Here is a 14416-nt window from a genome sequence, read left to right on the forward strand (position 1 = left end):
TCATGTTCATATGTGAGTTATGGCAGGAAAGCAAATACTTTTGGCAATATATATATATATATATATATATATATATATATATATATATATATATATATATATATATATATATATATATATATATATGATATATAAAGATGAAAAAGTTTGTCCATTCTGCATTGTAGAATTATTAAAACCTATGTGCGTAATTTTGGCATGAAAGACACTTGGCGGCTTAAACTCTGTCATGAATTTTAAATAACTTGTACAGAGCTGCTTCAGGCCAAGTAAAGAACAGTTTCACACCTATTATACTCAAACTCACACTTGCCATGTTGGTGTAATAAAAAATCATCCTTTTCTCCATCTGCACCTTCCCTGCATCCCTCCTCCAACATTCTCTGAGATGCTTTCTGTCTCCAGTCGATGCTTGAGTGACTTCATCATACAGCCAAGTCCAGGACCCAGCCTGAGGCTATTCACAGTTAGTCTATAACATCTGGGCAAAGAAAAAAGGAAGGTGTATAGTCTGCAAAGAAGAAGAAGAAAAACGGACAGCAATGGGTCCATATGACACTCTGCAGGTCCTACAGCTGCTTATTATCTACAATATGAGGTAAGACAGAACACGTGTATTTATTTATCAAGTTTATTAAAACAATGAAATGTCTGCAGTTCTAAAATGGTAATAAAATCAAAGATAAAGTTTATGTAAGTATAACTCTGGTGTTTAAACTGCAATGGCTGAGACAGAAAGAACATGTTTATGTTAATTATAGAAAAACTGATTAGCAGCTGTCACTATACAAGCACTCTTATTTATTTGAGAATGAATAAGTACATTTCTGCCTTGCCAAAAGCATTATTTTATTTCCTTTCAGTCTGTGTCTCTGAGCTTTTTTAATGAATAAATGTGTCTAAAATCAATAATGTTCACTTCAAACCTCAGCTCTCCATCAAAACCACTGTCTAAATCACATTTTTATGGATTTATTACATCTAAAAAAAAAGAAATAAAAAAAGAAAGAAATCACAATCCTCTCTTTTAGAATCTAGTAATGCTACATGAATCCCCATTTTTTTATTCTTGTTCAGCTTGTTTCAGAAGTGTTTAGATTTTACGGTTTACTCAATATACACTTATACTCATGGGGCCAAACTTCAGGCATTCTGAGGCGAAGCTGAAAGAAGCAATATATATTTCTATAGTCTCTGAAAAATCCTGCTCATTTTCTCCACAGTTTATTTATTTATGTACATGTCTGTCTGTATTACTTTTGAAACTACACCTTAAACCTTTTCAGAGACTATTATACATTGATTCTTTAGAAAAGACCTCAGTTTAACCAAACTGTATTTAGTTGTAACAATATTTAATTCAAATTTTAAAAGTATAGGTGTTTTAGATATATACCCAACAGTAAAAGGAAGAATATGAAGCTTTCTCTGTGCGCATGTTGTTGTTTTTCCTGCTCCCCCCATTGGGGAAATCCTCCCAGTATGTGCAGTGCAAAAGGTTCTGCGTGTTATTGTGCTTTTAAAAACTCAAGCAATCGTGGAATCTTTTTGGTTTTGTTCTGTGTAATACATTAATTCCTGAAAATGCAGATGAGCTCAAAGAATCAGTGACCATAGATACCCAGAAGGTGCCCTGTACGCATCAGCTGCCTTGTAAGCTCGGCTAAGTCTCCCCGTCTCTTGATGACTGTTGTTGTTCCTGTGCGGCTGGTTGAAATATTGACATTGGTTCTTAGTTTTTTGCAGAAGGAAAACATATTTATAATCTTTGTGTGTCCTGCAGAGCCTTTACTGAGATCAGACACAGCAAGCTTGTTTCTGCTGGAGAGAACATAGGCGTGATAAAGTATTTATAGAGGGTTAGTTGAATTGTCAATTAACACCAGCCCATCGCAGGATTCAGAAGCGAGGCAATATATATTGATACAGTATATAATTATCTTTCACATTTTTTTTTTGTAAATTATTTTTATTTTATAATTTTTATTTCAAATATTTTTCTCCAAAAAAATAATATATATATATATATATATATATATATATATATATATATATATATATATATATATATATATATATGTATGTATGTATGTATGTATGTATGTATATCAGTGTTGTAGTCAAGTCACTATGCCTCGAGTCCGAGTCCAGGTTCGAGTCACCAGTGTTCAAGTCCGAGTCAAGTCCAAGTCATTAAAAAAAAAATCTGAGTCGAGTCCGAGTCGAGTCCACTACTCATCCGAGTCGAGTCCGAGTCGAGTCACTATTGACGTGTGATGTATGACATGAAGCAGTAACATTCCATTGCACTAATAACTCTTTCGCTGTAGTTACCCTTGGTTTTACTCGGTAAAACTACCGCTTTTTCCAAGTCTAAGACGTCTCCTAACCATGGTTTTTAAACATTGTTGTTATGGAACGCGCAACAGCGACTCGAGGTACGCTGATAGGCCGCATATGAAGGATGTTAAAGCCGCAAGCGGTGTCGATCGGCCCTTGCAGCCAAGCGCACTCCGGCCTATTGGCCACCGCCACGGTGCCGGCCGGCCGGCGGGGTTCGCGCAACGCCGCGGTGCCGGCCGGCGGGCGGGCGGCTCCGGCCGGCCGGCGGACGGGGTTTGCACACCGCCGCGGTGCCGGCCGGCCGGAGCCGCCCGCCCGCCGGCCGCCCGGAGCCGCCCGCCCCTCGGCCGCCCGGAGCCGCCCGCCCGCCGGCCGCCCGGAGCCGCCCGCCCCTCGGCCGCCCGGAGCCGCCCGCCCGCCGGCCGCCCGGAGCCGCGGCGGCGTTCACCCGCCACCGCAGATGCTGTTACGCATTTTCCTCGCCCGTCCACCGGGCGATTCCCACAAACGTGTTCGGCAGCATTCCCCCATGACTCACAACAAATCTGGTGTGGATCGGTCGATGTAGCGAGGAGATCCAGCCGTTGGATAATGATAATGCATTTCGCCACCAGACCGGACTAAATTGTTCGGCGGGCCGGAAAATTTATACCGATTCCTGGACGGTGACTACAAACAGTAAAAAAAAAAAAAACGGCTGATGACGGCATGAACACCAAGCAGGAGAAAAACAACAACTTACCTTCCTATGAACTTGGCCAGTTTTCCAGTCTTTCCGAGCCCTCGACACTCAAGCCATCGTTTGAGCTGAACGCTGGTATGTTGTTCCACAGTTCTACCAGTAAAATGGGCGCCTGGACATCCTCTTGTGAAAGTTTAACAGCTGTAAAGTCGGTCATATAGTTGTATCTGTTGCATGTGTAATGGCTGGTTGCTACGTGCGCTCTCACACTGTTTGCCCAACCTTAGCGGCAAGGGGCGTTGCTCATGAGATGGTGACGTCACGTGCGCGGTACGACATTTAGATATTAAAATCATACACCAAATAATATTCTAATGACATATTAAAATTATAGCCTAATGATATAAAAAAAGTCGAGTCTTTTTCTCAATTTCCGAGTCAGAATGATCTGAATGTAGGAGTCCGAGTCCAAGTTCGAGTCATCAGTGCGCAAGTCCAAGTCAAGTCACGAGTCTCTAAATTTAGCTAATGACTCGGACTCGAGTTCGAGTCTCGGACTCGAGTACTACAACACTGATGTATATATATATATATATATATATATATATATATATATATATATATATATATATATATATATATATATATACTATCTTTTTTACCATAAGGATATATTTTCTTTCAAATGTATCATTTTTTTTCTTTATTTTTTTTTTCTTTACGAGGACCTAAAAATAAATTTTATTTGTTGGTAGAATAACCAGTTTTATTTTCAGAAAGAAGAGAAGAAAGTGGTAATTGAATACAAATGAAAAAAATGTTTTATAAGTGGGTTTTATCAATGTAATGCCATAAACTCAAGGGAAAAGTATTATTATTATTATTATTATTATTATTATTATTATTATTATTATTATTGACTTTAAGAGATTTTGTTGGACATGAAGCTCAGGTGAGCCACTGTATATCCAAGGCGTTTTACACGTTTCTCCGTAGAAATGACCACATGGTGGCAGGGTTGCATCAGTTTGTAAAGCTTGTGCTACAGCCTTCAAATACTCAGATAAGGGACAACTCAATCCACAGCATTGTGTATTCATTCAGGCATGCATTAACTAAGGAGACAAGCAATGACAATCAACCAAAAGGGAAAGATAAGGGTGCAATGACAAGAGCCGGGCATGGAAGGAACATTTTAGTTCAAGGAGGTGAGAAAAATATGTAAAAAAAGAAAGTGGGAAAAGAAATGCTTAATAGATGTGGGCTATTTTTATATTCAAAGCCTTCCAGTCTGCACTCAAAGTCTCTTCTTTATTAAATATTGCAATAAAGGAAATTCTGCAGCTGAGATGCACAAGTGAAGAGAGAACAAGGTAGAGTCTGTGTGAGGGATGGAGGGGTGTGTCCAGAGAGAGAGAGAGAAAATTTGAGAGAGAGAGAGAAGCAGAGTTGGTGGATAAAACCACAGAGCAGGTCGGGCTCAGCCACAACTCCTCAGTGCCAGACAAAAGAGGGAGCTGGAAAACCACACACGCAAAGCAAACAAAGAGAAAACCCAACACAACAGCTGTTTCTGGGAGCATTGCCTTCACATCTGGAGCAGCTTGTGTGTCAGGATCTATCCTCTAACTTGGGACCGTGTTGGACTTCAGCAGAGGGAGACATCTCTGTTGGATTTCTTTTCTTTTTTTCCCCGGTTCGCACAATGTTTTACCTGTAGCGTCGTGAGGCGTAGCTACCTGCTGGTTTTAGGATGACTGCTCTCAGCACTTTGGTGGGGCAGAGTTTCTTCTAATTGTGTGAATGTGTGCGTGTCAGGATGAGTGTTCCCATGCTGAAGATCGGTGCTGTGCTCAGCACCATGGCTATGGTCACTAACTGGATGTCCCAGACTTTGCCTTCGCTGGTTGGACTCAATGGAACCATCGTGTCCCCCGATGGCACACACGAGCGGATCATCAGCGTATGTATGCCCCTGTTTCTCTGCACAACGTAGGAGAAGTGCTGAGCAGAAAATGTTGCAACCAATTATTCATCCTCTAACTTGATAAATGTGAGAGCCTTTTGTATGACCTGCTTTTCTGAATTTCTCTCTTTTATTATGTTTTTAAGGGAAGCATTAAACACTTTTGTTCCGTTTCTCCATGCAAATACTTGCGTAAGCTCTCGTCAGTGGCATGCTCTGTTCTTAATGAGACAAATCTCTTCCTTTCAGGGGGAGAAAAGCCCTCAGAGGAATCTGGTTTCTGATCGGACAGTATTTATTTTGAATGTATATTTTTAGTTTTGTTTTTATTTATTTATTTGAGAAACAATTATTGAAACAAGCAAAAAAAAGCAAAAAAAAAGAAACATCAACACAAAACAGATTCAGAAAACATTTTCATAGAATAATAAAAAAAACATTTGAGGATTGTAAATTAGCCAAAAAAAGAGAGAAAAGAATAGTGCAAATGAATAAATATACCAATAAATAACCTCCTCTCTCTGACTCATAAGGAACACATGCACAATATGCAGATAGATGCACATAGAAAAGCAAACGGCTAATAGGATTGCTCTGTCTCAGACTTGCTGGGGGGAGGAAAGGGGTGGTGTGGTGTGTGTGGGGGGGGGGGGGGGGGGGGGGGTGACTCACCCATGGGACAACCAGCGATTGGTTTCCCTAGCAACACCCTGGCAGCCCCTTATGTGTAGATCCTGGTCCACTGCACACATGGGAGTCTTAACTCCACATATACTGTGTGCATGCATAGCTGCTTCTCTGTGGTCAATTTTTTTTCCCTCGTCTATTTACACAACACCAAGTGAAGATGTGTTACATTTTAAGGGGGAATCAAGTGTTGATATCGATTTGTATGCGCGTGTGTGTCCCCACAAGTGAACGTAGGTGAATGTGATGTCTGGAGTGATGAACACACGAGCGAGTGTGTGCGTTTTTGTGCTTGGGCATTTGCACAACTTGGCTCCGAAGGCTCTTCCTCAGCTGCTGCGTGGCAGCACTTTGCAAGTTCAGCAAAGTACAAGTGGTCTTCTGCAAGCGGCCGCCCACACACAAACACGCGGGATGAGAACAGATGGAGATATTAGGATGGCAGCGGAGCTGGTCGAGAGCTGTGTTTGTTCACAGTTTATTGACAGAAACCAAAAGCTGTTGTGTGCTCTGCAGACATGAATTTATTTATTTTTAGTTTTTTTTTAAATACTTGACTACAAAGACAGAACTCTTTTCATCAACCCCAGTTATACAATGAAAATGTGTGGTTATGTAAACGTGAATATTATGGAGATTGGTTACATTGGAGTTATTTCAATGATGTTTCTTTCAGTGGAAATACAATTTGAATCTGAATGTATTATTTATAGTGACTGTATGATTATTTGAAAAGACATTTTCCTTTTTTGTCTTTAACGTATGAGGTGCATCTCGGCAAATGGCAAAATCATTTAAAAGTTAATTTATTTCAGTAACTCAGTTTAAAACAGGAACCTCATACATAGATTTACTGCACACAGAGTGATGTTTCTTAGGTCCATTTCTGTTGATTTTGATCAATATTGCTGCTATTGAAAACACAAAATGCAACTCCTCAGGAAAATAGAAAAATACATGAGAATTGTGATAAATGGTTACTTATTTATCTGTTTGGACTTTATAAAACACAGTGGATTATGTGGCCCCTCCAAATCATCACTGACTGTGGAAACTTCCCACTAGGCTTGGAGAAACTTGGTGTCATGATCTGAGCAATTTACCACTGTTGGTGGCCCGTATATGGTGCATTCTTTAGTTGTCACGTCAGTCCTTATTTTTGTTGTGTGACTGTTTACTGTTTTCCCTGCGATCATTCCAATTTGTTTCTCTGTGGACTTTCAGATCACTTTTTTCTCTGTGGGTATGCAACATTTTTGTGTGGTTTGCATTTTCATTGAAACATCACCCAGGGCAAACCCTGGATGAATCAGATCCTTTAACTTTAACTTTAACTGTTCAATCGATGCAAACACAAAGGTTTTTTCAATGTAGAAATAAAACAAATGCCCATATTGTAAAAATAATGAATGTATTAATTAATAATGAATTAGAATATATGAATATATGAATATCAAATTTCAGGATGATGTATGATTCCTTGAGTTTTAGGTTTCATCTGCGCAAATTTACATTGCAAGCTGTTGATGATGCGATAAACTCACCCTGATAGATCGTCTCAGAGCTCGCTCTGCCAGCAAAAGCTGTGCTCTCCATTTGAGATGTAATCTCCTCCCAAACCGCTTTGCCATCTCTTCTTCCTGGATGATCCACTTTAAGCAATGAACCCAGTCACTCCACTCATCTTCCCTTCACAGCTGCCATGCATTTCTGCTCATTGGACTTACTTGGTCCATGTCCTACTAATCACCTCCCCGCACTTATAAGCGTGTCAATTTCTTTCACTCCTTGTCAGATCCTTCTATATCACTGCCATTCTAGTTTCCTGGTGCCTCCGACAACAAGTTCCATGCCACTTGGTTTATGTGCCTTTCTGCTTTTCCAGAGTCTGGAACTCTTGTACCTTGATCTCTAAATAAAAATCGAAATTTGCTTAAATCTCAAAAGAGGACTTTGCACCGCTGAGCAACAGTCCGGACCTTTTTTTCTTTGGCCCAGGTAAGACACTTCTGATGCTGTCTGTGGTTGAGGATTGTTGTAGTAGCCCATGTTCTGGATATGTATCTATGTAGTGGCACCAGAAGCACTGACTCCAGCCACAGTCCACTCCATGTGAATCTCCACCATCATCCCGCATTGGGGTTTTCATTAGTTGTAAGCCATAATTATTGCAATTAACAGTAATAAATGATTGAAAATTACCACCAAGCAAGTAGCATATCTATACCATATTTGAGTTGCATATTCTCAATTATTACTTTTCCTCTAATATGTAAGAGAACAGTGCAGTTATAAGCAGCTGTACTAAATGTAAAAAGATGCATCAAGTAAAAGCGAACTAAATCGCTGACTATAGAAAAAACAGTACAATTTTATATTTTTTATTTTGCTCAGATTAAACAGAATTATCTAGGCAGATTCAAATCAGACAAAAGGGTTACTTTTAAGCCTTTTTGCCAAGCTCTGTGCATGCTGAGGGAACACTAAAAGTAATGAAGGGCCGGACCGTGAGCTGTAGATGCTTTGTTTATGTGACATATAGGAAGATAAATATGCTGGTAGAACGCCAAGGATGGATTTGTAAATTAAATTATTCCAATGCAAAAGTCTGCTTGTAGAACAATAATGGCCAGTTAAACCGGGGAGCACAGAGTGCAGCAGTGAGAGAGAAGTTCGTATCCCAGAATGGATCTCAGACGTCCCTGATGAACAGTGACCGCCATCATCAGAGAGGTGCAGTCACATAAATATGGCTGGCATAGTTTATGTGAGGTATGAACAATAAAGGGAAAAACACAATTTATCAAGGACTAACACTTTTAATTGCATCACCTCTGGGCACTCCCGGTAACCACATGTTAAAAGCTTATTTAATATATCTTATATTTTATTGGAGACTTAGTGACCCCAAGATGTCACTCAGTTCTCATTCAGTCTCTATCATTTGAATTTTTACCTTTGTATCCTTCCCACTGTACATCATGGCAACATAAACCTTGGCCCTTGTCCGGCCTTGGTTGTTGCAGTTCCACTGGTGCTAAAATGTAATTAATTATTGCATCGACTGTAAATATTGGCATGTTTAGGTAGTTAAATGTTTTCTGTGGCTATTTCCTGTTTTCAAATGTTTCAAATCGACCTTTGGAACATGTCACTTGAATGACACGTTTCCTTGTCTTTCCATTTTTAAAAAGTCGATTTGAGAAATGTACCCGGCCAGCCAGATTGATAATGCGTAGCAGTCTAGTTCTGCTCATCATCAATCTGGGACTTCTTCATTTGAATCCGTTTGGAGAAAGGAGGGAATTTCAGCAGAACTCTCTGAACTGATTGGTCGAAGCGACGCCTAGGGCCCTCCTACCAAAGGTTAGTTTTAGCCAATCACGGTATCAAATGAAAACATAAGCAGCAGACATCATGGGAAACCACAAGAAGGTTTTGTTTCAGACACAAACGGTACAAGATGGATTCTCGTCTGTTCGTGAATGCACAAATGCCGCAAGAATTCATCTTGCTGATAAGGTTCCTCTTTCTCCCATATTAAAATCCCATGGTGTGTAAGATAACTACATCAAAAGTTTCTATAAACTCTTGTAAAATCAAAGTTAAAAAGGCTTAAATTAGAATTCTTTTTATGTCGCTGTGGGAACTGAATGAAGGTGCTACAAAAACCAAAACAATTATTTTACGCTTTATCAGTAGTGGCAGTATTTAGTACCACTATTCGTTGAAACAGATATGCCTGAAATATATCAAATGCAAATTGAATAAACTTGCACAGCAAAATAAAGTTGTAAAGATGAACCAATCACAGAGTTCAAAGTTTGCATAGAAACATGTATAAGTGTAGGTCCTAAAGCACAACCTTGGGGCACACCTTGTGTAAAATTCAAATAACTGAAAAAGAGACAGTCGAACGGTCAGATTATGACCACAAGAATGAATTAAAAACAGTTTGGACTGAATACATCTGTCCAAAAGCATTTCATGGCAAATGTGTTTGATAAATCTATGAGTTTTTAGTTTCCAAGACTACATCTTTAAAACATTTGTCAAAGCAGCTGTAGTCCTAACAATGAACAAATGAGGAGATATGATAATAAAAATAAACTTTCTTCGTCAGGGAGTTGTTTATAAGTTCCTGAAGCACCTGGGTATGTAGAATGGAGTCAGTAATCAACTATCTAACTAGGATAGCTTTCTTTCAGGAAGAGCTCTGATGCCGGTTTCTAAAAAAAGGAATTAAAGGTAAGGTTGCACGGGGCTCAGCCTTGTTTCTGCTTACCTTTCGACTGATTATTTCCCCATGCATTATATGAATAGTAATCAGTGACCCAGCAGAGAAGATTTAGGCTTTTGATAAGTTTAAATGTTAAAATTGATTTCTGCAATTCTTTGGCCACAGACAGGAAGTGCTGATAGTTTTATGCTCTCATTGTGCTTGCACTGATCGCAATCAGCTGAGCTTTCCAAAGTAGATTTTTATCATTTCTCTCATGTGTAAAATTAGCCCTAAGGTGCCTTATGTCATCTGCTCTTTAATTCTATCAAGCAAGAAGCACAAGCAATGCTTAAATTCCTGTCTTGTCCACATCCTTCACAACAAATTCCCCCCCTCCTGTTGTCAGCCTCATTGTGAAAGGAACATCAAGGTTGTCATACAAAGCCCGGCGGATTGATTAATCAGATATTTCTCACCAGGCTACTTCATGTCCCTGTCAGGCCTTCATCCTCCCGAGCTTCCTCCTCTGTCATTATTCTCTCTTCAGGGTTTGTAGAGCAGCTTTGCAGCCAAATCACTGTGACAGGCTGGCGAGCATCAGATTGAGCTCAGCGGTTCCTTTACATTGTTCTAAAACGTCAACAGTAAGTAGGTCAAATAGAGAGGCTGGTGAAATTTCAACAAGAGAGCTCGGGATCTTTCATGTCTCAACTGTAACTGTCCTTTCAGTGCTACCTAATAGGTCCAAAAATAGAGTTAAAAGGTGTAATTTACTTTTAAGTGACAACAAAGTTGGCAATTTATATGTACTAAAACAAAATCTGTCTTTTCTGTGAGCTGAAGCTTTGAAGTTAGGGTTTCAGAAATCTGTTTGGGTTTAAAATATGCTTCAAAAGCTCCCAAATGATTTCCTTTGGGGGAAATATTATCATTTTGTCCTAAAGAAATCTAGCCTTTGGTCTGAGAGCATAAACACAATATATTGCGATTTTATACAAGTTGGGAAACGTTCAACATCCATCCATCCATCCATTTTCCAAACTGCTTATCCCTCATGGGGTCGCGGGGGTTGCTGGTGCCTATCTCCAGCGTTCACTGGGCGAGAAGCGGGGTTCACCCTGTACAGGTCGCCAGTCTGTCGCAGGGCAACACAGAGAGACAAACAGGACAAACAACCATTCACGCACACACTCACACCTAAGGACAATTTGGAGAGGCCAATTAACCTAACAGTCATGTTTTTGGTCTGTGGGAGGAAGCCGGAGTACCCGGAGAGAACCCACGCATGCACAGGGAGAACATGCAAACTCCATGCAGAAAGACCCAGGGGTGTACGTTCAACATAACGGACAATTTTATACTGTATTCACTCCAAAATCCACGGTCCCTGCAAAAGCAAGATCAATTCATGTTATAAATTCACATCTTTAAATTCCTAATATTAGATCTGTTGTAACAGATATCCTTGACCCTAATAATTGCAACTCAAAAACTAGTTTGGGAAGGTTATTATTATTATTTAAGTTTGTATTTGAATTATGCCCGTTGTGCTTTATTTAGGGCATAGCATTAAAGAACAACAAAGCTGAATGATTGAAAATTACAAAGAAGAAGCACAATAAAACAAGCAGAACCATGAAACTTAGATAAAAAAGGTAAATCAAATAGGTACAAATACATAAAATTAACAAAGTTAAACCAACCATTATGACATTTTTCTTACAAGACTGTGCACACCTGAGAGAAAGTAATACATTTATGAGAATCATTGTACACTTCAGGGCAATTTCAGAGCTCTCTCTCTCTCTCTCTCTCTCTCTCTCTCTCTCTCTCTCTCTCTCTCTCTCTCTCTCTCTCTCTCTCTCTCTCTCTCTCTCTCTCTCTCTCTATATATATATATATATATATATACACACACACACACACACATATATATATATATATATATATATATATATATATATACATATACATATATACATATATACATATACACCCTCACACCTTTTTATATTGTCAGTGGTTCTGATTTGCAGAAGAGCAAGGTAAGACAGTTTTGCGCATGCTCAGTTATTCAAAAGGGGACTTGGGGAACAATTGCAGACTCTACCTTTAATTTGTCTTAATGTGGGTGCATAAAATAAACTTGTGTGGGTAGAACACCAAAACCTGATCTGGCCCAGATACCCACATTTCTCTAAATAAGGCCTTACTCATAATCTCCCACATGTCACAGCTCTAATGCACCTCAGGTGTTTCGTCTGAAAAAAATCTCCCAAATCCACTCTGGTCTTATTTCCTTCTACTGAGGCTTTCCTCTTCTTCTCATAAACTTGTTTGCTTCTTGTGAATCACAGCCATGTTCAAAGTATGTGGTTAGAGCTACAATGAACAGCTAAGACTGAAGCTAACCGCTAAGCTAACCGGATTCATAAACAATAAAAGTGCGCATGCGCAGCCAGCAAGCGGAAACTAAGAATGAACGAGCACGCACACTGGCGATACGTGAGTGCGTCAGAAAGATCGGCATGTGGGACAACCAATAGATAAGGTGATACCACCAGAACACGAGGGACAGAGGGGAGTGAGAGCTGGACCAAAACTGACAAATCTCTGCTCTTCTGTGCTAACGGCAAAGGTTGTTTTTACAGGCCTGCAGCTCTCACAGAGATCGATTTTTTTTAACCTCCTTTTTCTAAATGTATACATTCAGGATGGAACGACCATATTACCCAGTATAACAAAAGGTGTTTCTAACCAGTATTACATACTATAGCTTTAACAGTTGGGTATACATCAGGTTCAAGGTTTTTAGGCGCTGTCCATTAAGTTTTTGGCTTAACAATCTTTGGATCTTTATTTCCTTATAGTTCCGTAGAAAAACATCATCAGTTCCAGAATGCATTCATTAATACAAATAAATTAATAAATTCAAAGTTAAAGAAAACTGCAAAATGTTATAGAACCATGTTCAGGAGGTTGTAATGTAAAGCAAAAACCAACAACAAAAAAAACAGAAACCAAGGACAAGACGTGGAGTATGCGCTTAGAGGATGGGCATTATATGACATCATCACTTTCAAATACTTGTGTACTGGCTATCAGATTTAAAATCCAATAAATTAAAACATTTCATAGTGTTATGGGCTTATGCATTCTCTTTACAAACCCATATAATTTTGCACAGAAGCTAATCCTTCCAAAACCAAAATTTACATGTTGCCCCCCAACAAACAAAAACGACAATGTGCATCCTTTTATTTACTTGAGTCAAAAATAACTGACTGTCTTGCAGCTCTCATACATGTCCTGCACCACTCTAACATACATCTCTGCTACTCCAGACTTCCTCATACAAAACCACAGCTCCTCTCTCAGCACCCTGACATGTGCTTTCTCTGGATCGACAAAAACACCGTGCAGGACCGTCTGACTCTCTCTGTACTTCCCCATCAACATCTTCAAAGCAAATGCTGCATCTTGAGTTCTGTTTCTTAGCATGATGCTCACCTCTGACCACAGTCTAGCTTCCACTACTCTTTCCCATAACTTCATTGTGTGACTCATCAACTTTATTCCTCTGTAGCTGCCACAGCACCGCACATCTCCCTTGTTCTTGAAAATCGGTACCAGCACACTTCTCCTCCATTCCTCAGGCAACCATCACCCTCAAGTTGTAAACAGTTGTGTTTACGCCTCTGTTTCTTTCATTCTTGTAAATAGCCTGTTGTTTTTTATGCATAAATACACATGTACAGTTTGTATTTTTTTTTCTTTTCGTACCTTTTTAATCACCTTACTCAGTTGCGCTTTTCTTAAATCTGAGTATGCCATTTTATTAACTGTACAGTATTTTTCCTTATGTTGTAATAGAGCCTTTGTAAGGTCTCTTATTCTTATTTTCTGATTTTAAGCTTTTTACCATTGTGTTTATCTTCCATTTTGCCTTTCACTTTGCTACTGATACACATGAATTTTCCCACTGAGAGACAATGACGTTTATTTTTATTCTCTGTAACGGAAAAACAGAGATGAGGCAATATGACCCGAGATGGCTCAAACAAAAAGAAACAGTAACATAAAACAAATAAATGTTTTAAAGCAAAAATAACTACCATATCCAAATAAACATTGCTTTTCTTGCTTAATATTACTAAAATGTGTTAGATGTCTTTTTCTTTTCATCAAATATGGTAATTTGACCAGCAGTTACAGATTTCTAGCTTTACATCTCTTTATACACAGCGGTATCTTATGCAGCAAGTAAATTGAAAAAGGATGTTGTTTTGGGTAAAAAAATTATCACCCTCTTGTACATATTAATGAAGCTTTCCCTGCCTGCCCATACTATAAAAGGTATTTCAGAGCGCAGAGCATTATTCTTTGAATCTGGGTCAAAATGAGAGGAGAGGTTTTCTTTTTCTTTGCTTTCCCCTTTTCCCCAAACAAGAGGAAATAAGGTGCATTTTTCCCACTTAAAATGTTTTGTTTTAAGTACAAAGCAATCTGTCTATTA

At 39.2% G+C, this 14416-nt stretch overlaps 1 protein-coding gene across 1 annotated transcript in view; it reads left to right on the plus strand.

Annotated features, from left to right (window-relative positions):
* The first annotated feature begins 4734 nt into the window (after window positions 1-4734).
* Window positions 4735-14416, plus strand: part of LOC105939195 (noelin-2) — a 62242-nt gene continuing 52560 nt past the window's right edge. Inside the window, exon 1 of the mRNA XM_012881268.3 lies at window positions 4735-4988. Within this exon, the coding sequence (XP_012736722.2) occupies window positions 4845-4988 (144 nt within the window). The 5' untranslated portion in view covers window positions 4735-4844. The remainder of the gene's footprint in view (window positions 4989-14416) is intronic.

This window comes from Fundulus heteroclitus, chromosome 5 (assembly GCF_011125445.2).
Source record: "Fundulus heteroclitus isolate FHET01 chromosome 5, MU-UCD_Fhet_4.1, whole genome shotgun sequence".
Classification (NCBI taxonomy): Eukaryota; Metazoa; Chordata; class Actinopteri; order Cyprinodontiformes; family Fundulidae; genus Fundulus; species Fundulus heteroclitus.